A 26,449-nucleotide genomic window follows, 5' to 3' on the forward strand; every position below is an offset into this window, starting at 1 on the left:
GTGAGCCATGGCCGCTGAGCCTGCACGTCCGGAGCCTGTGCTCTGCAACAGGAGAGGCCACAGCAGTGAGAGGCCCACGTACCTCAAGGAGAAAAGAAAAAAAATAATAATAATAATTTTTATCCTTAAATGTCTGGAAAACTTAATGGTAATATCACCTTGGTCTAGAATTTTCTTTGTGGGATAGTTTTTATTTCTTTATTGCTAATCCAATTTTCTATTTTTTTCTTATATAAGATTTGATATGCATATTTTTCTAGGAAATTTTCATTTAATCTAAATTTTTAAAATAGTTGTTCATACTGTCCACTCATTTTTCCTATCTTTAATATCTATAGTGATGTCCCTTTTCTCATTTCCAACACTGTTAATTATCCTTTCTCCCCAACCCCCCATTTGCCATGAATTTTTTGGTTCTATTTGACTCTTCAAATAACCTATTTAGGGCTCTCTTGATCTTCTTCATTGCACTTTTTTCTTTCTGTGTTATCTGTTTCTATTTTGTTATTTCCTTTTCCCTTTTTTGAGCTCAATTGCTTTTCTTTTTCTAGCTCTTTGAGATAGACACTTAGTCATTCATTTTTAATCTGTTTTCATTTGTGATGTATCTATTTAATACTGTAAGTTTTCCTCTTAGTATTGATTTAACTGCATCCTACAAGTTTTGATAATCACATTTTTATCATTTATTTCAAAATATTATCTGACTTCCCTATGATTTAATCTTCCTTTGATCAATGAGCTGTTCAGAAATATATTACTCAGTTCTCAAACATTTGAGGATTTTCTGATTATTTTTGTTACTGATTTTGTTATTGATTTCTAGCTTAAATTTTTAGCTTCTATTGTTTGCAAAGAATATACTCTGTATTATGCAATCCTGTGAAATTTGTTAGGTTTGATTTACAGTCCCCATAAGGTCAGTTTTCGTGAAGGTTCCACGTGTACTTGAAAAGAATGTGTATTCCGAATTGGTTGAATACAACCTTTAAAATAGCTATTAGGTCAAGAGATTAACTAAAGTTTGATAATCAAGAGTTTAGATCTTCTATCTTCTAACTAATTTTTGTCTGCTTATTCTATTATTTCTTAGAGAGATATTTTAAATCTCTCAAAGTGATTGTGGATTTGTCTATTTCTTCTTTTAATTTTGTCAGTTGTTTTTTTGTCAAGTTGATGGTATCTAACTAGATGGATACACATTTAGAATATATGTATTTTCCTGAACATATCAATATAAAATATTCCTCTTCATTTCTAGAAATAATGTCTTTCTTTAAAGCCTACTTTCCTGTATCAAGGAAAATTTTCTTTATACAGGCATACCTTGTTTTGTTGTGCTTCACTTTACTGCACTTTTTTTTTTTTGTGGTACGCGGGCCTCTCAGTGTTGTGGCCTCTCCCCTTGCGGAGCACAGGCTCTGGATGCGTAGGCTCAGCGGCCATGGCTCACGGGCCCAGCTGCTCCGCGGCATGTGGGATCTTCCCGGACTGGGGCACAAACCTGTGTCCCCTGCATTGGCAGGCAGACTCTCAACCGCTGCGCCACCAGGGAAGCCCTACTGCACTTTAAGATATTGCATTTTTTACAAATTGAAGGTTTGTGGCAACCCTATGTCCAGCAGATCTATAGGCACCCCATTTTTCTGACAGCATTTGCTCACTTCATGTCTTTGTGTCATGTTTTTGTAATTCTCACAATATTTTAAACATTTTCCATTTTTACTGTATTTGTTATGGTGATCTGTGATCAGTGATCTTTGATGTTACTACTATGACTTGCTGAAGGCTCAGACGATGGTTAGCATTTTTTAGCAAAAAAGTATTTTTTAATTAAGGAGTGTACATTGCTTTTTAGACATAATGCTATTTCACACTTAATAGTCTACAGTATAGTGTAAACATAACTTTTATATGCATCTGAGAAACCAAAAAATTTGTGTGACTCACTTTATTATAATATTTGCTGTATTGTTGGGATCTGGAACTGAACCCAAAATATCTCTGAGGTATGCCTGTAATTGGTGTTTACATAGTATATCTTTTTCTGCCTTTTTACTTTGAACTTTTCTATATCATTATCTTTAAGGCATACCTCTTATAAGCAACATATACTTGGTATTTTCTTTTTTATTTATTTATTTTATCAGTCTGACAATCTGGTCTTTTAATTGGGGTATTTATTACATTTATATTTAATGTAAATACAAAATATTTGGGTTTAACACTAACATCTTACTATTTGTTTCTTATTTGTTTCATTTCTTTGGTTTCTTTTTCTCTATTTTCTTTCCATTTTCTTGAATTAATTAAATACATACTATTATTCCATTTTCTCTTCTAGTTAAACATTCTATGTCTAATCTTGTAGGGGTTACCCTAAATTGTAACATGCATCCTTAACTTGTTCAATTTCCAATATAGATTAGTGCTTTTAAATTATGTTAACTAACTCCATTTACTGACCATGCAGTTTTGGCTGTTTGTTTTCATACATTTTGTTTATCACATATTTCAAACTGTACAAGGTATTATTATTACTCTTTTATAAAGATGAGCTTCCTTTAGTCACCCAGATATTTACTTTTCCCATTCTTTCTTTCTTCTAACATCTACTAGTTTCCATCCAGGATCATTTTCCTTCTCTGTTAAGTCTGTTGCCAACGGAATAACATTTTGAAAATATATTCATTTTGCTCTCATTTTTGAAGGCTGTTTTCACTGGGTAAAGATATTGGAATAGGCACTCTGAAGCACTTTGAAGATATTCCACTGTCTTCTGGTTTCCATTATTTCTGTTGAAGAGTAAGTCAGTCCTGTTGTTGGTTGTTTGAAGGTAATATGTCTGTTTTCTCCAGCTGCTTCATAGATTTTTCTTTTTGTATTTCAATAATTTGACTATGATGGGACTAAATAATTTTTAATGTATATATTTTGTTTGGAGTTTATTGTCTATGGCTTGATACATTTTCATTGATTTAAGAAAATTCTTGAATATGTTACCTTCATGTATTGTTTCAGGCCAATTCTTTCCCTTTCTTTGGTGGTCCAGATTACATATATGCTCAACTTCTCTATCATGCCATATGTGTCTCCTGTGTTTTGTTTTGTTTTTGTTTTTATTGTTCTATTTTCTGTCCTAGATCTTCTCCAGTCTTCCATCTGGATATATTCTACCTGCCCATATTCAGTTTGTAATCATTTTCAGCTGTGTCTTATCAGATTTTAAACCCATCTATTGAGGTCCAAGCTTCAGATATTGTATGTTTCAATTCTAGAATATCTACTTGATTTTTAAAAAGGTTCATGTTCTCTGTTGACATTTTCTATTTTATCCTTGATTTTCTTAAACCTATTATAGTTGTACTAAAGTTTGTGCTTGATACATACAATTTTTTTAATCTACTGTGGGTCTGTTTCTATTGTTTTTTTTCCTCTTGGTCTTCAGTCATTTGATCTTTTCTCCTGGTATGCCTGTTAGTTTTTGATATCATGCCAGATACTCCTTATGGAAAAATTATAGAGAAAATTTGAGTCCTAGATTTTGTGAACATCCTACAGAAAATATTCACCTTTGCTTCTCACAGGCAGTTAAGCAGGGACAAATAATTTTAGCGAAAATAGGAATAGTTTCAAAGTTGGTTTGGGACTCTTTTTGCCTGTTTTTTGTTAGTCTTTACTTCTAGTTTACAGCCCTTTAGATGTCCCATCTGAAATTCTGAGTGTTTACCAGGATCCTCTTTCATGGTGTGTCTTGAACACTGACCTGTGTCTTCCCAATCCTTTGAGACTGCCAAAACTCTGCTTCATGCTGCCTACAAATCAATAAATGCCTTGAAGGAAAAAGCAGAGGTGAATGTCAAATTCATGTTCTCTTGTTGATCATCATTCATCAAGCTGTTGCTAAGTTGATAGTTCTCCAATGCCGTCAAACAGATTTGTAAATATATATTTTAATCAACTTTTATACTTGTTTTGTGTGAGCAGGGAGAGTTGTGCTTATAATAGCTGGCCTATATCATAGTTATAGGAGAAGTTGCAAACTTCATACTCTTAATCACTGCTGTATGCGGCTTTGTAAACAGAAAATTCCAGACAAGACCCACTCCTCTAAGTATTTATGATTTAGTTTGGAGAAAACCTCATAGAGAGAACTCTTTTCTTTCTTTTTTTTTTAAATATATTTATTTATTTATTTATTTGGCTGAGTTGGGTCTTCATTGCTGCACACGGGCTTTTCTCTAGTTGTGGCGAGTGTTGTTGTGGTGTGCGGGCTTCTCATTGTGGTGGCTTCTCTTGTTGCAGAGAGACTCTAGGCATGTGGGCTTCAGTAGTTGTGGCACATGGGCTCAGTAGTTGTGGCTCATAGGCTCAGTAGTTGTGGCTCATGGGCTCTAGAGTGCAGGCTCAGTAGTTGTGGTGCATGGGCTTAGTTGTTCCACGGCATGTGGGATCTTCCCAGACCAGGGCTTGAACCCGTGTCTCCTGCACTGGCAGGTGGATTCTTAACTACCATGCCACCAGGGAAGTACTAAGCACTCTTTTCTAATAGAATATTACAATGTGTTTATGGACTAAACTAAATTAAGAGGATCTGGGAACTCTTTGAGGCTATGGGCCATGCTTTACTAATTTTTATGTCTTAAGTATTTGCTTGATAAATTTGATGAGTTGGATGGACATGAAAACGAGTACTCTAGGAGTTTAGGGTAGAACAGAAGGATTGTGTGAGCTACTGTATCCAGGTAGAGTTGAGTAGGTCATAAGGGGTTTCTTGGTAGATGTCTAATGTTTGGGTAGGTTGAGGGGAAAGGAAGCTAAATTCAAGGAGAAAACATGTGCCAAGCCTGAAGGTAAAGCTGGCAAGCATAGGAGACAATGAGGAGACCAGTCTATCTGTAACAAAGGATTTGTGTTAGGGAGTAAGTGCTAGATGGATAGAGTGGAGGCATATGGTGGGAAATGGGGAATCCAGATTGTGGGAAGTTGATTGTCTTCCATGGCAAAAGGGTTTTCATAATACTTCCATGGAATGTTAATAGAAGTTAAGCCAAAAAAAAGAAATAAATAAAGAAGACACTGAGGTTTGGGAAACATTGGTTTAAACAGATTTGTTTACTGTAAGATTTCTTTGAACCTTTAAACTGTGCATGCTGAATTTCCAAAATTGTTTAAACTCAGCAAACTTTTGATTATAAAAGAACAGTGATTCTTGGAACATATTTTGGGAAATTGGGATATGTGGGCATTGAGGAAACTCTTGCTGGAATGTTACACTAGCATGAAAGACTCATGAAATCTGGAACTTTTATGATATTGTTCACAGTTCTACCCTTGAGAAGAATATCTTGCAAAAGTATTTTTTCGGTATATCTTAATTGAATGAATTGTTGGTTTTAGTGGATGAAGGAAGAATGAGATCAGGGTGAAGTCAAGATGAATTTACCAATGTGAATCTGATAGTGTGGTATAGGATGGACTGCACGGGGAAGAGGCTAGAAGCTGAAAAACCAAAAAGGAAGCTGTTAAAATTATCCAGACCTAAGATTTTTTCTTGGACTTGGTGACCCTTGAAAATGGACACTAAAATGGATAACAGTGATATTTTGCAAAGAGAATTGACAAGACATAGTGATAGATTAGATGAAGGAGGAAGGAAGTTCTCAAGGAACCCAGAGAGTTCAGATGGCTCTGAGGTTGATGGAGTAGGAAAGAAGGAATTTCTGTACAAGACTTTGTTCTGTTTCCTTCATGAAGCCTAATGATTTGATAGATAGGATCATAAAGTATCTAATTCCATGAACTTTTACCTTGTGTTTGAGAACTTTCTTTTTTTTTTTTTTTAATTTAGCTGCGCCACCTGGCTTGTGGGATCTTAGTTCCCCAACCAGAGGTCGAACCCAGACCCCAACAGTGAAAGCGCTGAGTCCTGAGTCCTAACCACTGGACCACCAGGGAATTCCCTTGAACACTTTCTGTGTAGAAAAGATCACAAGTTTTTAAACAGCAAAGCTATGTATGGGAGAGAGTTTGAATGAAAAATACAGGAAAATACCTATATTTTAAAAGAATCACACTGAATTTGAGTGAAAGCAAATACATTGTGCAAAGATTCTGACTTAGGCAACTTTTCTTCCAGCTCGTAATTCTATGATATCTACATATAAAGTATGCTAATTAGAACATTAGAAATTTAAGGTGATGCAGATTAGGCAATTATTTTGAGCTACTTCTTTTCCAAAAGAAACTGGAGTGTTCTAGGATTACCAACAAGTGGGCTTCTGATTTGGGGAGTGAATAGGCTGGGAGATTGGAAATGTAAGTTCTGTCTGGTCTAGACGTACTAAGAGTCAAAACATAGGCAAACCTGAACTATCACCATCACCCGCTATGTCTGATCAAACCTTATGAGTCCCAAGGGAGCTGACTTCTCCACCTTGGAAGGAGCAACAGATGGAATGGAAGCAGCACAGACTTCAGACTCAGACTTAGATTTAAATCCTAGGGGAGGATAAGTTGCTTCTTAGCTTTTAGTCTACTTATCTATAAAGTCAGAATAGTCATCTCACAGGATAGTAGTGAGGATTAAATAAGATATAAAAGGACTAGCACTGTAGGAATTAGGCACGCGTGTATACATCAGTGAATGAATACTGTGTTATAGTCCCTTAGGTACACCTTCTACCTACCAACCAGACCTGCTTTCCATCTAAAAATCATATGTCCATTAGTATTACATCTAGGGACCTTGAAGGTTGCTACCTTTGTGATGATGACAATTAGGAGTCATGATAAAATTGATTTAATAATGATTTTACCAGAAAAAAATATTCAAAACTGTTTTCAAAGGATTTCCAAGTAAAGTATGGTAGTTCTAAGGGTCAGGTGTTGATGGGGCTAGAAAAAAATTTTTTCCTTGCTGGGAAAGTTGTAAATACATAGGTAGTAATATCAAGAATAAAAATGAAGTGACTAAACAGCAAATCACGGTTTTCACTAATTGTAACCAACATCTTCTTTCCATTATACCAGTGAGAAGAAGCTCATTACAGATGCCCTTAATAAAAATCAATTTCTGAAGAGACTGGATCCTCAGCAGATCAAAGACATGGTGGAATGCATGTATGGGAGAAACTACCAGCAAGGGAGTTACATTATTAAGCAAGGAGAACCAGGAAACCATATCTTTGTACTGGCAGGTGGGCTTCACAGATTTTTCCAGTCAACATATAATAAATATTTGCCTATAGTTTAATGATTTTTTGCAAACATTTATAAAAATGCAAAATTGGTTGCTTTATTTGTAGAAAACATAACAGATTGAGCTCATAGAATAGTAACCTTGTTGATCATGTTGCTAATACTTAATATTTACAGAATGCTTTCTCTATGTCCAGCATCCTACTGAGAACTTAATAGAAAGATCTCATTTCAACTCACCGACTCTGTTAGGCAAGTGCTACTATCTTCATGTTACTATGTGGACTGTGTCACAGAGAGGTTAAGTAACTTACCCAAGGCCACACAGCTCATTAGTGGTGGAGGTAGAATGCAAATTTAAACAATCTGATTAGAGAGTCCATACTTTTAATCACAGTGCCACTCACTCAACATATACAAGAAGGTGTTTCAGAGTATTCAAAACTGCTGCTTGTGTTGACCTTTTTCCATTGTTGTACCATGGAAAAGAAAACAATTATTTTTGTGACTTTGTAAAATATTTTCGTTATATACCAATGATTTCAAAAGACAATTTAGGTACATTTAACCAACAGATAAGTCAAATGGAATGCCTTAAGGTTAAAGCTGGTATTTTTAGAACCATTTAAATGGCTTCCTCCATACATGATCCCTTGAACATGCTTCCATGCTGGGTAGATTATAATGGTTAGATAGGAAAAGGATTTATTTCTCAAATGCTTATCAAACACATAAATCTTATACTGGAATTCAACAACTTTTTTTTAGCTATAGAAGCAAGAAATCATCTGAACAAGGCTTACAGTTATTGAATGCCCTGTCAAATTCTGAATTGACCCCAATTTTTGAGTTTTAGGGAAAAAAGTTAACTGGCTTGTTCAGAGGTAGTGGTAATCTGGGATGTGCTGTGGCATTTTATTTTGCACTGTAGGTCCTGACGATCTAAGCAATGCTTTATAAACTTTATAATGTTTTTTTTTTTTTTTTTTTTTTTTTGCGGTACACGGGCCTCTCACTGTTGTGGCCTCTCCCGTTGTGGAGCACAGGCTCCGGACGCATAGGCTCAGCGGCCATGGCTCACGGGCCCAGCCGCTCCGCGGCATGTGGGATCCTCCCAGACCAGGGCACGCACCCGCGTCCCCTACATCGGCAGGCGCACTCTCAACCACTGTGCCACCAGGGAAGCCCATAAACTTTATAATTTTTTATTGATGGCCAACTATGGTCAAAGCCCAGTGCTGAGTTCTGAGAGAGACACAGGTGAATAAGACATGATTCCCATGGGAGGTTACATTCTGGTAAGTGACCTGCAACTTTAGACAAATCCTTGTATAGCAAGGAGGGGTAAAAAGAATCACAGAAACTAAGAAACAAAGTTAAGCAATGCTTAACTTTGTTTCCTTGAGGCCTTAGGTGTGGAGCAGAAGTTGCCTATCCAAACAAATTAATACACATCTATTGACAGCGTATAAAAGATTGTTTTCTCTATTTTGATTCTTTAAACATGCCAGTTGCATAATTATTAGTGTATTATTTGCCACATACGTCTTTGTAGACGGCCTTAAAACTATAGTCATCCTCAAGTAATTATTCTCCCCAAGAAGTGAATTACAGTCTTAATTTAGCCAGCCTTCAAGTTTTAGGGACAGGTGACCCAGAGCAATTTCCCCCTCTTTCAACTTTTCTCTTGGCTCTTTCACTTCTACTTTAGCAACACTAGAACATTCTGGCAAGAGAAGACAGGGCATTAAGTCAACCAATATTTAGGAAACCTGCAAGGAAAGATGAGAAACTCATGTCAGCTCATCTTGTTCTTTGCCAGCAACTCTGATGAAAGGCTTGGGGAGAGAAGGGTTTGAACAGAAGTCAGTATCAATATAGTTATGGAAGTCAGGGCTATAGCACACATGCAAATGAAAATTGGATGCTTTCTTATTTGAATTAATTATGATGTTATCTAAGAATTGAATTGTGTGATTTAATTGATCGAGCAAATTAGTTTGTTAATTCAAAATCTCCCCTTTATAAAATAGAGCAAGAATAGCAAATAGTAAAAGCATATTTAGCTTAAAGTGTTGGTATTCCATATAATTGTTCAGTGTTGCTCAAGTCCCATGTGCCATAACGAATTAGAAAAGAACTTGAAATGCATAAAGTTCCATGATACTAACTCAACAGTGAAGCTAAGTAGTTTTGATGGAATAGAATTTAGTTATAATGAGAAATTATTAAATTGCATAACTAATATATAAGATTCGGAGCCAAAACAGAATTTATTTCTTACTAGAATATAAGTTCTAACAGGATAAATATTTTTTCTGTTTTGTCTACCCTGTCTTTCTTTCACCTGGGCTAGTTCCTGGCACAGCATAGGTATTCATATCAGATGCACTGAATGAGTGGTTGGACGGAGATGACCCAGAGCTACTTAGTGGTGAATTAGGAGAAGGAAAGACCAGTTCTTCAAGGGAAAGAGAAATAACCCCACCATTTTCTTCCTCTAAAAATATAGGTCTTTTTTGCAAAGCTTTTGATTAGCTAAGGTTTTATTTGCATTTGTTTGAAGGGAAAAGAGAAGAGAATTGCCAGGGCAGAAGCATGGTGAGGAAGTTGCCTCTCCCTTCCCCCAAACTCTGCTTAGCTACAGATTGGTGTCAAGCACTCTTCTTTTTCTTTTTTATGAATTTAATTTTTAGAGCAGTTTTAGGTTTACAGCAAAATTGATAGGGTGGAACAGAGATTTCCCATATACCCCTGCCTCCCCACATCCACAGCCTCTCCTGTTATCAGCATCACTCACCAGCAAGCTACAGTTTTTTTGTTTTTGTTTTTGTTTTTTGCGGTACGTGGGCCTCTCACTGCTGTGGCCTCTCCCGTTGCGGAGCACAGGCTCCGGACGCGCAGGCTCAGCGGCCATGGCTCACGGGCGCAGCTGCTCCGCGGCATGTGGGATCTTCCCATACCGGGGCACGAACCCGTGTCCCCTGCATCGGCAGGCGGACTCTCAACCACTGCGCCACCAGGGAAGCCCTGTGGCTTGTCTTTTAATTCTCTTCTTAGTGACTTCGTTTATTAATGCATTTCAATGAATGAGGGGTTAGGCAACAAGCAAGGCACGGTGAAGTAACGTACCCAAGGTCACATGGCCAAAGACTAGTCAGAGCCAGGCGGCCTGACTCCAGGGCCAGCATACTTCTCAGTTATGACAAGTTAGTCCTTCCGCCAGTGTGAACACCTGTGCTGTGTTTTCAAGACGTACAGTGATTGTTGTGTTCCTTGTGCAAGAGAAGTAGTTTCATGTGCTACATTTTTCATGGGGTAGAATGAATTTTAAATGAACCACTTGCCATCCACTGCTTCAGGAAAGAGCTTTGTAACAATCACAATAATAATAATATGGGATTTCGTTTGTTTGTTTTTGTTTTTTGTGGGGTTTTTTTGGCTGCACTGCACAGCATGCAGGATGTTAGTTCCCCGACCAGGGATAGAACCTGTGCCCGCCTGCAGTGGAAGCGCAGAATCTTAATCACTGGACTGCTAGGGAATTCCCAATAGCTAACACTTACATGGCATCTACTACGTGCTAGCCATGGATCTGTGATCTTACCTGTAGTAACTTATTTACTTCTCACAACTGTATGAAGTAAATATTATTAATATTATCCCCATTATTGATGAGGAACCCAGGCAGAGTGGGTAAGTCTTCAGGCTAATCAGCTAATAGAGAGTGGGCTTCAGTCTGCATTCTTAACCACTTTATTATAATGAGAATCATAATATATCTTACCTGTATGCTTTGTATACCTTCTGATTGTGTTTTTTTAACTTATGGAATCCAGGTGGATTTTGATTACTTGTGTTTTCTTACATTCTACTTGATAGAGGGTCAACTAGAGGTGTTCCAAGGGGAGAAATGGCTATCATGCATTCCTATATGGACAACGTTTGGGGAACTAGCCATTTTATACAACTGTACAAGAACTGCCTCTGTGAAAGGTAACAGGAGATGAAATGCTGTATTTTTTAAATTGTTACACAACGTTAAAGATAACCTAAGACACTGTTGCATCCTGAGTCTTTTTGTCTCCCGTTGTGCCCCATATGCTCTTATTAATAGAAAGGCTATGCTTATAAAAGGATTTATATTGAAGCCCTTGTCTAAATGATTCAAGCTTAAAAAGATCTTTCCATCAGATACCTGTATATAAAATATGAGTATGGATTTAAACAGAATTGATTCCAGTATTTGCTATCGTTGCCACTTCAATTTTGTATTATGTAGACATTTGCCTTTGGCTCATCCAGCATGTTTGCTTTCTATTCTCCATAAGGTTCTGACCATATTACAAACCAGAAAATTTAATTAAACCAATAAATGTGTATAAATATCAAAAAGGATATAAATTAATTAATGAGAGTTTTCATGAGTGACTTTTGGGATTAGTTCAGTTGCTTCTCCTTAGGGTTCTTGTTTTTATCGACTTTATTCATGGTAATATCAGGTTTTCTTCTGAATTACTTAGATGTGGTGTTTCTCAGAGTTTGGGACGAGGTTATGTGTGTCAGCATTGTTGCAGTATTTGATAAAAATGCAGATTCTGAGGCTCCACTCCAAATAATCTCTGACAGTGGGGCCCAGGGATTTCTATTTTTAACAAGAATGTCAAAATAATTCTAATTCACTCTAAAGTTTAGTAAACCAGAGATTTTGATTTTGATCTCTTCTGTAGGCTCTCATCACTCCTTTAAAAAATATCTTACTACCATAATTTCATACAGATTTTTTAGAGCTGCTACTTCTGTTCTTCTTCCTTTTTAGATTTTATTCTTGATTTTAATGTCTTTCCTATGAAAACGTTGTCCCAAAAACTGTCTTGCATAATTTCTTTGAAAATGATTTTATATATTTTATGTAAAAGTAACCATAGAGATTCTTAAAATATATTGGCTCCCGTTAGCAACAGTGTCTAAACAACATAAAAAGACATAAAAACAGACTCACACGCAGAGATCTTTAACTCTCAGTTCTCTGCTTGTGAATTCTTCACTCTCTGGATTAGCTACAGGCTGGCTGGCTTTCTTTTGTACCACAGCACAAATCTAAAATACCTCCTGATGATGTAGTGTGTAATTAGGGATGGCAAACTAATTTTAATATCATCCTAAGCAAAACATAATTAGAATGGAAATCTTTCGCTGCTCACTTTCAAATCATCATTTATTTCAAAGCCAAAAATGATTTTATAAAATTACCTACTCTTTACATCACTACTTCCTTCCATTTGCATGCTTAAATAATGCATTGTCCAAGAAATATCATTTTATGAGAGTACATGAAAAATTTATTGATTAACATGTTGGAATGTTTTCTTAATCTAAGAGCTAAACAATATTTTATTATTTTCTTGATTTTTCTAAAGCTATTACCAATGTTAAAACATGGGCACTAGATCGAGAGGTATTCCAGAATATAATGAGAAGGACAGCTCAAGCCAGAGATGAAGAGTACAGAAACTTCCTCAGAAGGTAAGAGTAACACGTTGGTGGCAGAAAGAGCAGAAGGTGGTATAGCCATATTGTGGATATGTTGGTTTTATCAGAGTAATTATTTTACTACAATCTTTCTTATTTAAACATTTTCCATATGATTAAGCCAAAGGAACAAAAGAATTCTCTTGCAGTAAATGACACTATATATATGAAGAATTATGTTTCATTCCCATTAGCCTTGTTCACTGATTTATTTCTCTTGCTAATTTTGCCCTTGTGTTGATGGAGTCATTGCACATAGTATAGAATAATGTGCATAAAATCCTAAAATATTCACTTGGGTTGCTCAGTTGACTTTGAAAGATGTCCTATAATTTGGAAGTAGATAACAAAAAATAATGCTTTGCTTAGAATAATATTAAAATAAATGATTTTACTATCCTTACTTGCTTTACCTGAGACATTTTTTCTCATTGGCATAGCCACGCCATCTTCCAAATTACTATTATTTGCAGCAAATTAACTTGCCAAAAATGTTATTATGCTTGCTACCACGACATGGATCCTTGGAACATACACATTTTGTCAACTGTTCTGAACCCCCAACAACTTGGACGCATCAAATTACAGAGAAACAAATACCTATGTAACTGAAAAGGTCAGCTACACATTAAAAACATTTTTTTTTGGAAAGTATAAGTTCCTTATTTAAACTATTTCTGTGTCTTTTGTGGGAGATTTGACAGTCTCTGAAACTGCAATACATACTGTAATGAAATGTAACCTTTGATAAGTGGTAATAACAATAAAATATCCTGTGGTTTCCAAAAATAAATTCCAAGTTCTTTTTAAGTATAGTGACTTTATCTTGCATAACTAGCCTGCAAAGTCAATGATTTTAGGGCTGTGCTGTGCCTGTCATGTAGTGAGGACTCAGTGAATATTGAATGAAGGCATTGTTAATCAGTAGAACATTGCAGGCATTGAGGTTTTTCATATGGACTCTTGCTGATTTACTTTCCCGGAAACAATAATGACTCCTGAAAGAGAGCTGCAGTAATGACAAGAAGGTTCCTTACCTATACGATAATCAGTGCCTTAGCCATCATGTTGTGGGGTCTACCTGAGTATAGGTAATCTCAAAATCCAGCAACTGAGCAATGCAGGTCAGTATTTAAAGCTAATAAACTGCACTTATGCAAGGGCCAAAAAAGGATACATAAATAAACCGGTGCCCATGGGTTGCATCATGTTTGAGATAAAACCTGAGCCACTAGGTTTTCCCTTGGAGTCTAGTGCGTTCTGCCTTAGTGGAGGGAGCTCAGAGAATTTACTAGTACAGGTTCCTTCCCTCCTTTTCTTCTTTTTGGTATCTCATTCTTGCATTCATTCATGCATGATTGCCAGGGGTAAACATTGTGGATTCAGTGGTGAACAAGATAAACCTGATCTCTGCCTTCATAGAGGGGAGACAGACAAAAGATTTTTTCTCATATCAATTTCCTCACCAATCCCCAAAGGTGATAGGCTTACAGGAGAGAATTTTCACTAACGCTACAGCGCCCAGTTTGGACCCGAAGTAGAACTTTCATGACAGGCATGTGTTAGTCAATTAAACCAAAGGAACAAAAAGTATTCCCTTTTCTTCTATATGCCACTATATAGAAAAAAGTTCTGGTTAACCCTTTTACCTTTTCATCCATAAGGAGAGACATTAGAGAAATACATTTCTCTTCGTTTCATAATATACAGTAAGCTCTTTTCCATTTACATCTTTTTATTATGAAGTATCTGACATGTATCAAATGATACATAGTACATATGTAAGTTTTAATGACATAATAATAAAGTAAGCCCCATCAAGCTACGGGCCCAGCCTAAGTAGAAAGTTAGCAATGTTGCTGGCATTCTCATTTGTTCCCCTATGTCATTTTCTAGCCTTCCTCGGGGTACCTCCTGTCCTTGGAGTAGTCTGTATTCTGAAGCTTGGTAATCGTAACCTTGCTATTCTTTATTATTCTGCCTGTAGCTTGGTTTAACCTTTTTTTTTTTTTTTTTTTTTTTTTTTGCGGTACGCGGGCCTCTCACTGCTGTGGCCTCTCCCGTTGCGGAGCACAGGCTCCGAACGTGCAGGCTCAGCTGCCATGGCTCACGGGCCCAGCCGCTCCGCAGCACATGGGATCTTCCCGGACTGGGGCACGAACCCGTGTCCCCTGCATCGGCAGGCAGACTCTCAACCACTGCACCGCCAGGGAAGCCCTGGTTTAGCCTATTTTTGAACTTTACAAAATTGGTGTTATTTTTGCAAGTCAGTTTTTTCACTCAATACATTTTTTAAGGTTCATCTCCTTGGTTAGTGCAGTCATTTCTCCTGTTGTAGAGTTCTGTTATCTGACTCGACCACAGTTCATATATCTGCTCTCCCATTGCGCATGTTCCAGTGTTTCGCAATTACAAGTGATTCAGATGCAGACATTCTTAGACCCAGCTCCTGGCTACATGCCTCCTGGTCCTTGTGTTCAAGAATGAGTCTAGAGCTCTCTTTTCAAAACTCAGATCCAATCATGTATTTATGGAGGTGCATCATTTTTTCCTTAGGAGTGTCAAATTTTAGATGGTAAGAAAGAAGTATCTATCTTATGGAAATTATATCAACAGTCCTGAGTGAAAATGGGTAAAGTAGAAATTTCTCTCAAAGAACAATTTAATCATACTGATGGGTTAATCATACTGAGTGGAATTTTTTTTTTGCGGTACGCGGGCCTCTCACTGCTGCGGCCTCTCCCGTTGCGGAGCACAGGCTCCGGACGCGCAGGCTCAGTGGCCATGGCCACGGGCCCAGCCGCTCCACGGCATGTGGGATCCTCCAGAACTGGGGCACGAACCCGTGTCCCCTGCATCCGCAGGTGGACTCTCAACCACTATGCCATCAGGGAAGCCCCTGAGTGGAATTTTTTATATTTTTTTCAAACAATTTCAGTATTCTGTCATTCTCTGTATATTATTATTATCTGTAAAAATGTTCCTATTACATGCCTCTGGCTACCATTAATTTTAAAAGACAGTACAATATGACTAATAATCAAGATCATTTCCATGCTAATTCCTACATTCCCTCCTGGATTCAGTCTTTACTTAATTACAAGGATTTAGATGAAAATCTGATTCTCCTCTGGAAGCAGAGGTCCTCATCCATGCTAATAAAAGAGATATTGAGATGTGGAACACATTTCTGGATGTGATTCACTTCGTAAGCCAACAACAAATGTAATTTTTTTTTCTCCAAAGAAACAAAATTTGATTTTTTTTCCTTTCATGGGGTCTTACTATTTTTATTTATTTACCTGTGATAAATGTCTGCTGTTATATGTAATTATATAATTTCAATGTATCTGAAATTCAGTTATTTATGTGTGATATATTTGGAGGTTTACTTTGGAAAAATTAAAGTGCATTATATTTTTTAAATGCATGCATGAATCTATGTAGAGGTGTATATTTATAGTTTAATTCATGATGATAATTAAATAAAGGTTTCTTTTTAATTTTGCAGTGTATCCTTGCTGAAGAATTTACCTGAAGATAAATTAACCAAGATCATTGACTGCTTGGAAGTGGTAAGAAATTTTAAAGTAAAAACTATATTTCATTAAAAGATTATATGATCTAGTCATTATTAGCACTGTAAATGATTAAAAAGGAAAAGATGGTGATCACCAGTCCACAGAGACCAGGAGCCTTTTTCTATTGTGAAAACTCACACTGAATTAAGGGGCTGGGGTGGGGTTCAGGGACTCTCCTGAAATATATAAAAGAAAATTGGATTTGCATGTGTAAAGTGACATTTGATTTACATATTTTAATCTTTTTAGTATATTTTATAAAACTAATCTGCCTCACTCAAGAGGCATTTGATTTTCTGCAATTAACATCACAATCCCTTACAGAGTTTTCGTAGTATGAAGGAGTCAGTGATGCATAATTAGGTAATGGAGTAGAGAAAGGGTATATTGGGACTTTCGTGAACAGGCTTCTGAATCAAGCTATGAAACATTCCATACTTGAAAACTCTAGGCTATGAAGACTTTAAAGAAAAAAAAAATAACAAAAAAACCCTGTACTTAAGAAGCACTTTACCTATTTTAACATCTAGGGAAAAATGGCGTATTGGAACGTGTTCAAAAATTCATATTAGGCATCACGCCGATGGTTGGTTCTTGTCCAAGACTAGTCAAGTCTTTTTGTGAATAATGCTTTTATGATATGTACCTTGGATTCTAATAATTTTCATTATATTAAAACCTCTTCAGAGATTAATATTCAAAGTAAATAACCTCTGTCTAACTTTTTTTTGGTGTGTGTCGGTCAATTTCATTGAAACCAAATTGCTTTTCGGGAATTTAAAGGAGGTAAGGAATAGTAAAGGAGTCAGATGTAGACTTTAAGATTTTATAAAGCTATTCTCAGTCGCAGACAAAAAATACCCTGCAAGACTGATTGTTGACAGATTCATGCCTCTGTCAGTCTCAATATACAATGTAAACTAATACCTGTTGAGAAGGGAGCACCAACCATTTTATCCTTAAGTGTAAGTGACACCAGTAATGTTTCCATTTACAATTCATGGAACCCATCCAGCAGTTTATCAAGGACAGGCCATGATGACACAGTGCCTGGCCTTGTGTCCCCAGAGCGTTCAGATATGAAGTCATTTTCAAGAGGACTGCTTGCCCTGCATCTCTTGGGATTTTCTCAGTGTAACATAACCCAATCACAGATGTTACAAATTAATAATTCATCCTAATTTCTGAGTGTTTTTTTTTAAAGCTGGAGAGGCCCTATATTTTTTTGTTAACCGAGGAAATCTGTTTTTAATATAACACTAATAGAGTAGATTCACCAGAGGGGAATTCCATGCTGACAGAAAATATTAAAATTTAGTATCATTAAAAATAAATGGTAAATTAGACATATTTATAGTAGCCACAGGCAATAGCTACAGAATATATAGATGGGGGCTCCAACCTAGTATTAATTAACACACAATTCGAATTTGAAAGTCTCATCTTTTAAAACACCCTAGAAGGCTTTATTATATATTAGCATTTGCAAACAGCAGCGTGGTTTATAAAGGGCTCTTTATTCATACCTGGCAAACAAATGTGTCTCTGTAATGTGTGAAAATTCACAAAATTCGAAAGTGATTAACAAGGGAGTAATGGGATCTATTTAGCACTAAGAAAAGCACATAATTTACCAGCATAGCTTGGACTAATGACCCATCAACTGGGTCCTGACCACAGCCAATCACTAATGCATTGGAGTTATGACAGAGCACCTGCTGAGTTCCAGGGCCAGCTGTCCCACAAACTGGCTCCGTAATCTTTGAGAAAAACAGGCTGAATCTGGCATGCTATTTAGTAGTTGATTTTGGGTGGTTTTAAGTTTTTGTGCAGGGGGCGGGGAGGGAGTATCAGAATTTCCCATCACCAAGCAGTTGTTCTGATGTGTTTGTTAAAACTTTGGTTTGTTGAAGTCCTAGACCACATGGCCTGAATGTGCAGTGTTCCAACAGCATTTCTTGCTTTAGCATAAATCACCCAAAGTATTCAGTTCTGGAGGCAGACATTGCCTTTAAACCTCTTCTCGTGGTCTAATGGGAAAAGGAGGGTGGGAAAAGTAGCAACACATTCACTGGTGTGCTTTAAGAGTTAACTAATGAACACCCTAAAGCACGACACAGATTCCAAATGCAGTGTGACTATTAATGATAATGAAAATGACAATGTGACTTCTGTACCTGGCAGTTGGGTAGTACGGAAGACAAGAGTGGGAAGAGTTTCTGTTCCCACTCTTGGTGAGAGATCCGGGAGGCCCGGGATTTGACTGTGTGGTGGATCGAAACGTTACGGAACTCTTTGTTACAGAGATTTAGTGTTTGACCCAGTGACCCTCTGCACTGCCACTCTGACATGGCATCTTTCATGAAACTGGAGCTCTAGTGGGAGTGGGACTGGGGTAGGGAATGTGAAATGTCCTTGTCCTTAATCAGATCACCAGTGATGCTGATTAAAAGGCAGATTCCCAGGTACTACCTCACACTTACTGAATCAGGAACTCTGGGGTAGTGACCCAGAAATCCACATTTTAACAACACGATTCTTTTTTTTTTTTTAATTTGTGGTACGCGGGCCTCTCACTGCTGTGGCCTCTCCCACTGCGGAGCACAGGCACCGGACGCGCAGGCCCAGCAGCCATGGCTCACGGGCCCAGCCGCTCCGCGGCATGCGGGATATTCCCGGACCGGGGCACAAACCCGTGTCCCCTGCATCGGCAGGCGGACTCTCAATCACTGCGCCACCAGGGAAGCCCAACAACACGATTCTTAAAGTTTAAAGTTATGAATTGAATACATATATTTAGGGTTTGCCATAGTCTGCCTCTTTAGTCACAAGTTTTCCATTTTTCATCGTTTTTTGAAAGTCTAGTCTTCCTTTCTTATAGTTCCTGCTAACACTTGCATAAGCCAGAGGGTTTTTCCCATTTTAATGGTTACATCTAGAACCATAAGAAAGTTGAGATAATTGTGGATTTTGCCAGTTTAGGGACCTGTTAATTAAAGGGGGGGTGCAGCTAGGTGTCCTAGAAAGCTAGCTAGTCCAAAGTCTGGAGATTAAGGTTTATGGTCAAGCCTCTGTCCCTCGCAGCTGTCAGTTAATTGTGGTGGGCATCAGGGTCACCTCATCTATAAAATAAGGGGGTGCTGGGTCACATCTGTACGCTGTCTCAGTTACAAAATTCTATACAGTTGGCTCACCCAAATGGAGGAATTTCTGTTGATTTTCATTTTGTAGGCTCCAGTTCCTTGGAAATAAGCAATCAGATGCTAAAATTATGCTGGAATGGTTGATAGGGTCCACCTAATCCAGGTGTGTTTGCTTTAAAATTTCTAAGGTGTTTTAACTACTGTACTTGGACAAACAAGCAAACCCCAATAAATGTATACAGTTTCTTAAACAATCAACTTAGGGACATGGTCACATGATGCAGGGTTTGTGTGTGTGTGTGTGTGTGTGTGTGTGTGATCATACATCTGACTGTGTATCATCAATTCTTCTTTGTGATGAAGATTTCTAGCCGCACACTAAGGAAACTAAGGAAATCATAGGCTTGCTTCTTTGTCTTTGTCCTCCATCACCTTAGATTTTAATTCTGGTTTCATATATTCTATTTACAGGCACTCAGGCTCTATCTATCATTTTGCTAGCTATCACAGAATGAGCATTTTCTTTACATGAAAAACTCTTTCCATCTTTAGCAGTTTCTGATGTATGGTTTTCTTCTTCTTCTTTTTTTTTCCAGTGTATGGTTTACTTTTAACCTCTATCTCTCAGTCTGCCCTGGAATTGATTTCCTAAGTTTCCTTTTGGCCATATACTAAGTACCTACTCTCAGTGTTTCTAGATATCTTCTTTTAAATCATCTTTTTCAGACTGTGGGACACAACTCATTAGTAGGTCATAAAATCAATTTAGAGGAACACTTTAAAAAAATATCAGGGTAGTAAGCATAAGTACTGTTCAGATATGTTTCAGATTTATACAAATGTGTGTGTGCATGCTCACATGTGTGTATGAGAGTGTATATATAAAATATGTTTCTTACTGTAGGTCAGGGTAAAAACTGCTTGAAAACAATCGCTTTACAGGGTAGGGTCTATGGCTTCTTGGTCCTCTAAGGGACCCCTTTGCAATGTAACCACAGGACAATAAACCACACTGTTTGAAGTTCTCTTTTTGGTGTTGGTGACCACCCTGGCTAGACTGGCTGCACTCCCCAGTTAACAAACACTGGCTAGTGTGGCATCGTAGCCAGTACTTACCACCATATATTTATGGTCTGATCTACATCCACAGCCTTTTCTGATCTATGAAGTTACTGTCAGCACACTGCGAGGTATTATTTATCTTCCTCCCATGGTTTTGGGTGACAAAGACTCATCCCTGGGAAAAATACCACCAGGAAGCTTGCCCCTTAAGAAACAACAAAGCGCTTTCTCAGTGTTCCATTTCCAGCTTCTGCCTTTTGGCTTATCCGACTGACAGAAATTAAAGCTGCACATCTGCACAGACCAGAGGCTGTGTAATAACTGAAGAACAGCCTATAAGCAGTTCAAAAATTCTCCAGATTCCTTCTGCTCTGTCTGGGTAATGGGGACTGAGATTGAGATAGGAACAGGAGAGCCTGAGACCGCCTGAAACAGGAACGTCCACCGTGACACTAGCAGTTCTAGTAAAGAGAACTGAACATTAACTATATCATGAAGACCCCTGCACTGCAGTGTCATGGTCACTCACTTAACCTTTGCGGGTCACAGTCATCTGAATGGTAAAATCACACTTGAATCGAGTGAAGGTTTGTGATAGAGCTATAATGAGAAAAAATAGAGAGTTGGAGTAAGCAGCTTGTGATGTAGAAACTCAAAATATTATTTTCCGGGTAGAACAGAAGCATGTTTCTTGCTCACATAACAGTCCAGGGAGGATGGTCCTAGGTGGCTATGCAGAATCCTTCAGGAACCCAAGCTGATGGCTACTCTGCCATCTTCCACATGGTCCCTCTCCCATGCCGTTACAAATAGGGCACAAGTATGAAGACATGTGTCTGGAATGGTTCATGGGCCTGGCATGGAAGTGGCATACGTTGCTTCTACTCAGACCCTTTTAGCTGGAAGTTAACCACATGGCCACAGCTAACAGCAGGACGGCTGGGGAATGCAGTTTACCTGTGGAAGACATTGATGACCAGCTCACAGACTCTTTCGCAGGAATTAACAGTCACCAGGTGACTATCTCACTTAATCCTCACACATCCTTAGATGTGGTAGGTCATACCATCTTAATTTTACAGAATAGGAAACTGAGGTCCAGAAGATTTAAGTAACATCTAAGCAAACCGTTCTCAGCCTCCCCCTTAACATGGCAATCATTAATTGAGTACTTACTACATTTCAGGTGCTTTTAATGCATCAAAAATGAATTGTCTTTAATTGACTTATGGTGGTAGGCAAAAATGGACCCCCTCCAAAGTATCCACATCCTAAACACTGGAATGCATAAACGCGTTATGTTACATGGCAAAAGGAACTTTGCAGATGTAATTAAGGTTTGGGACCTTAAAATAAGGGAGATTATCTTGGACTATCTAGGTGGGTCAAGTATTATTACACGGGCCCTTAAAAGCAGAGAATTTTCTCTGGCTGGAATCAGAGAGATGCAGCAGAAGTGGAAGTCAGAGAGATTCCAAGTGTATGAAGAATTTCATGTGCCCTTACTGGTTCTGAAATATCAGGGGCTCTGTGCAAGGACAGGAGAGAAGTCTCTGGGAGCTAAGGGGGCAGCCCCCAGCTCACAGCCATCAGGGAAATGGGACCTTATCCTACAACCGCAAGGAACTGAATTCTGCCAACAACCTGATTACACTTGAAAGCAATTTTTTCCCCGGAGCCTCCAGAAAGGAACACAGCCCTACTGACACCTTGACTTCAGCCTCGAGAGACCCTGAACAGAGAAATTCAGGTGAACCACACCGTGCCTAGACTCTCTGTCCCACAGAAACTCAGATAATAAATGGGGGTAGTTTCAAGCCACTAAGTGTGTGTGGTTATTTGTTATAGCAGCAATAGAAAACTAATGTGCTTATCTTCTCTCAATCTTTGAGTATAAATATTCTTATTTGAATTTTCTGGATTGATGAAAGTGAAATTCAAAGCAGAACTGAGATTTGAATCTAGATTTCTGTGGCTTCAAAGTGCCTTTTCCCCTGAGATATTCTGCTTCCTTCCATGAGATGTTGAATGCCTTGTAAAATGTACATAGTGCTATGTAAATAAAAGGTAAGTTTATTAGTATTAGGAGTAATGTTTATTCCATAAATGTAAATATGTTTTAAGAGTAAATGACCAAAAAAGATACTGAACTATAGCAGACACAAAAGTAGTTTGTTTGGATTTTATTTTCAAGTCTAAAATAAAAATAAGAGAGAGCTATTGTGTTGTTCTTTATGTCTTTTACGAAAATTAAACAAGCCCATTTTTGTTTGTATAAATAATTAAGAGATCCATTTTAGTTCTATGACTTTGTGCCAATATCAAATTAAAGCAAAGTAGGGATGGAAAGTTTAATCCATCTTTTATTTTCTAAGACACTGAATTACTTTTTTGGTCTGGCAGGTGGAAGAATTACTTTTCCCTGACAAGAATTCTCTGATTACACTCACCTATATGAGGGAAACAAAGAAATAAGTGACAGTTTGGGATTTCATGAGGTTAAACTTTGTTGAAAAACAGAATTTACATGTAAAAATTCTAATGTCAACCTTTCATGATGATAAATCTTTGGAAAGAATCCATATGAAAGAGCTCCTTACTGTGTATGTAGAATTTTCCCAACCTTTGCTCTGAAAGAAATTAGGAATTGAGGCTGATATTCCTCATATCCATTGAGGATAATATTTTCAATTTATTAGATAATATTTGTCCTCTTTCTAAACTCTACCACCAGTTTCAGACTGTTGCAGATCACTGAACCGTTTGTATTTAGATTATTTGGGTGAAGCCCTCCTGCGGATCGGTGATAATTGCCTTGCTCTCATTTCTTTGTGTCTTCAGTGTCCATGCTTGAAATTCAGTATTCCAGGTGAATTTTTTTTTCCATGAAAGATAAACATAAATGCAGATAAACAAGCAAAAGTCTCCTTACTTTTTTATGGTTTAAGACTACAATATTTAAGAAGATTACAATTACAATAAGCAAAAAAATAACAGAAACAGGTGTGGAATGCTCATTTCTAAGACACCAGGAGTTCTATTTCATTTGTGTCATCTGAACGTTTCCGCTGCATCTAACTTTTTCTTTTTCTCTTGTCCCCATAGGAATACTATGACAAAGGAGATTACATTATTAGAGAGGGCGAGGAAGGAAGTACCTTTTTCATTTTAGCAAAAGGAAAGGTAACTATTAGTTAAAGCTTACTTAAAGTAAATCAAAGAATCATATCAAATCTGTTGGCCATAAACACAGCAGTGTTCTGCATTGCAGCCCAAGTCCTCTGTCTGCAGTGAGCAGTTAAAGGACCTTCTGCTCAGAAGAGTCCTGGGGAAGCGGCGGGGGGCAGTCTGAGCACTGGCTTTGGGCCCACAGGAGACTTGTCTTGGGTTCCAGCTGATTTAGTAATTTCTTAGTGACCTTAGTCAGGTCACTTGGCTTTCTTTGGATGTCGTTTCATTGTGTATAAAATGACTGGATTATTTCTAATAATCCAATGAGTGTGTGATTCTTAGCCCAGGGGTCTAAGATCAAGGGCTGGAACATTTCCCCAACCCACTGATAAGACAAACAACAGGTGGAAGAGAATGAACTAGACAATTGAGGACAGAATGATCAGGCATCAAGCTGTAGAACAATATGGCTCAGAACTTCAATTCGTACACAGTTGCTCAAGTTGATTTAGATGCTGATGAAAATTTTACGCTAATATAGACAACAAATCTTTTTTTTAACTAGATGTTGAGTGGATAACATGTTGCCGGTTATTCCCAGCTTGACTCTTTACAATGTTCCTCAGAGACAAAAAGCATTTGTGGAATATTGATGGAAAGGATAAAATCTTGAGCACCTGTGTCTATAAACTGTCAGATTTTCACATATGCTCTTTCTTCCATGGAAGAGTTTATCATCAGAGAATCAGACACTGCCCTTTGTAAACTACTTTTGTGGTTGAACTTTGAACTGGACCCCCAGTGACGGAAAAAAATTTTTTAACATAATAGTTTCAGAAACTCTTCAACACTCAGAACCACTTTTTATCATTTCTCCTCAACCTGGACCTCATACTTTGAAAGAATCCTGGTTAATAAACAAATTGCATTTATCATTTAAAAATTTTTAAATTTATTGTGATTTCCATAAGTGCTAACCAGAATTTCTAATCAGAATGATGCAGTCCTTCTTACCATGTTGAACTGGAATAATTCTAGCCACAAAAGGGAATATTGAAGTTTTTGTTTGGCTCTGCTATGGGGGTTCTTGAACCTTCCTGGGCTGTGGATCGCATTGGGACTGTCATGAAAGTTGTGGACCCTCCTCTATATCCACATTTTGCATTCAGTTTTAGAGGGTACACAGGAATCAACAAGTCACTCATGGACATAAGATTTAGAACTCTTGATACTCAGTCTTATTCGTGATTGATTTGTCAACTCCATTTGGCTTTTTGAAAAAATAAAGTTCCCACAGGACCATTATTTGCTTTGAGCATCCTTAGGAAGGAATAACTGGATTCATGTAAAAAATTATAACTTTGAGTCGTGAGGTTTGGTTGGAGAAGCTTCCTCTTATAAAAGGTGGATTGTGTTCAATCGCAGGATTTTCTAGTCCATCCAAATGAGGTGACTATAGTTAGATTGTCATAACTACTGCAAAATTAAAGTAAAGGCTTTGATTTTTCCTTATTGAGTCAAGTTTATACAGAACAGGAGGGTCTGGTTGAATGGATATGTGTTCAGATTTTCCTTATTTTCTTCTCTCTCTCTCTCTTCTTAAATTATTTGACATCATTTAGGTAAAAGTCACCCAGAGTACTGAGGGCCATGATCAACCACAACTGATAAAAACTCTGCAGAAAGGAGAATATTTTGGAGAAAAAGCTCTTATCAGGTGAATCTATGAATTTATATTCCATACTTAAATAATTCTTTGGTTGTTTTGCATGTGCACCTACCCACTGAGAGTTGTCAAACTGAGCTACCAAATTAATGGCAGCCATTATCCAGGAAATAAACAAATTTTTAAACTGAATTCTAAAATATTCATTGTTAAGCAGGAAATAAGTATATTAATTCTGCACAGGAAATAATTTAGAAAGTCTTAAGTCTACTAGTGAAAATAAAATTGGTCTTCTCTTAGAATTTTTAGTTTAAAAGAGAAAGAAATTAAAGGCATGAAATTTTAAATTTTCCCATAAGAATGAGTTTTTATACTTTCAAGGTTCAAAATATTGTCCTGTTTTACCCTTTAAGAAATCATCATATAATGACTTTATGTATTTTTTGTGTTTTTAAATCATTATGTCAAAGGTAATATTTTCTTAAGAATTTTTATTGGCTCATTTTGCAAGCTTTAGAAACTACTCAAAATAGTGTATTTGACATTTCTACCTGAACCTTAGGCCTTTTGAGATATGCGTTTATTTACTGTTGATCTAAGTTATGGAAGAAACATTTGTAAAGATTAATCAAATTGCTCAGGAGACACTATGTGCTTCCTGGAACTCAGAAACCAGAAAACTTTTCTTAAATATAAATAACTTTATAAAAATTCAAGTTAGAATTTTGAGCAACACACTCTTTTTTGGAGTTACATATGTTTTTAAATGAATACTTGAAATTAATTAAGAAAGAATTTAAAATTTATGTTATTACTAAATGCTTCTTATTTCATATTTATGCTTATAAAAATGAGTAGTGTGTCTGCTCATTTTTCTTCCTTTTTAATTTTTGTCTGTGAAGCCCTAGTTCTGCTGATTTACATGTCAGGATTACACTAAGTACAGAGCAAAGAAAAAGTGTTCATATATTACCTGGAGACAAATTTGATTCTTTAAAAATCATAAAGCTCTTATTTTTTAAAGAAAATTAAACTACTTAATCCTAGTAAGTTATGGCTATTTTGTAAACAATTTAAAAATTGAATTTAAAGAC

General features: G+C 37.2%; 1 protein-coding gene across 2 annotated transcripts in view; it reads left to right on the top strand.

Moving 5' to 3' along the window:
• PRKG2 (protein kinase cGMP-dependent 2) overlaps positions 1-26,449 on the top strand; it is an 83,524-nt gene that overhangs the window by 14,163 nt on the left and 42,912 nt on the right. For both annotated transcript variants that reach the window (XM_060147196.1, XM_060147197.1), the window contains exons 2-7: positions 7,033-7,199; positions 11,083-11,196; positions 12,621-12,726; positions 16,244-16,307; positions 23,624-23,701; positions 25,312-25,406. In XM_060147196.1, coding sequence (XP_060003179.1) covers positions 7,033-7,199; positions 11,083-11,196; positions 12,621-12,726; positions 16,244-16,307; positions 23,624-23,701; positions 25,312-25,406 — 624 coding nt within the window. The remainder of the gene's footprint in view (positions 1-7,032; positions 7,200-11,082; positions 11,197-12,620; positions 12,727-16,243; positions 16,308-23,623; positions 23,702-25,311; positions 25,407-26,449) is intronic.

This window comes from Lagenorhynchus albirostris, chromosome 4, assembly GCF_949774975.1.
Source record: "Lagenorhynchus albirostris chromosome 4, mLagAlb1.1, whole genome shotgun sequence".
In the NCBI taxonomy this organism is placed as follows: domain Eukaryota; kingdom Metazoa; phylum Chordata; class Mammalia; order Artiodactyla; family Delphinidae; genus Lagenorhynchus; species Lagenorhynchus albirostris.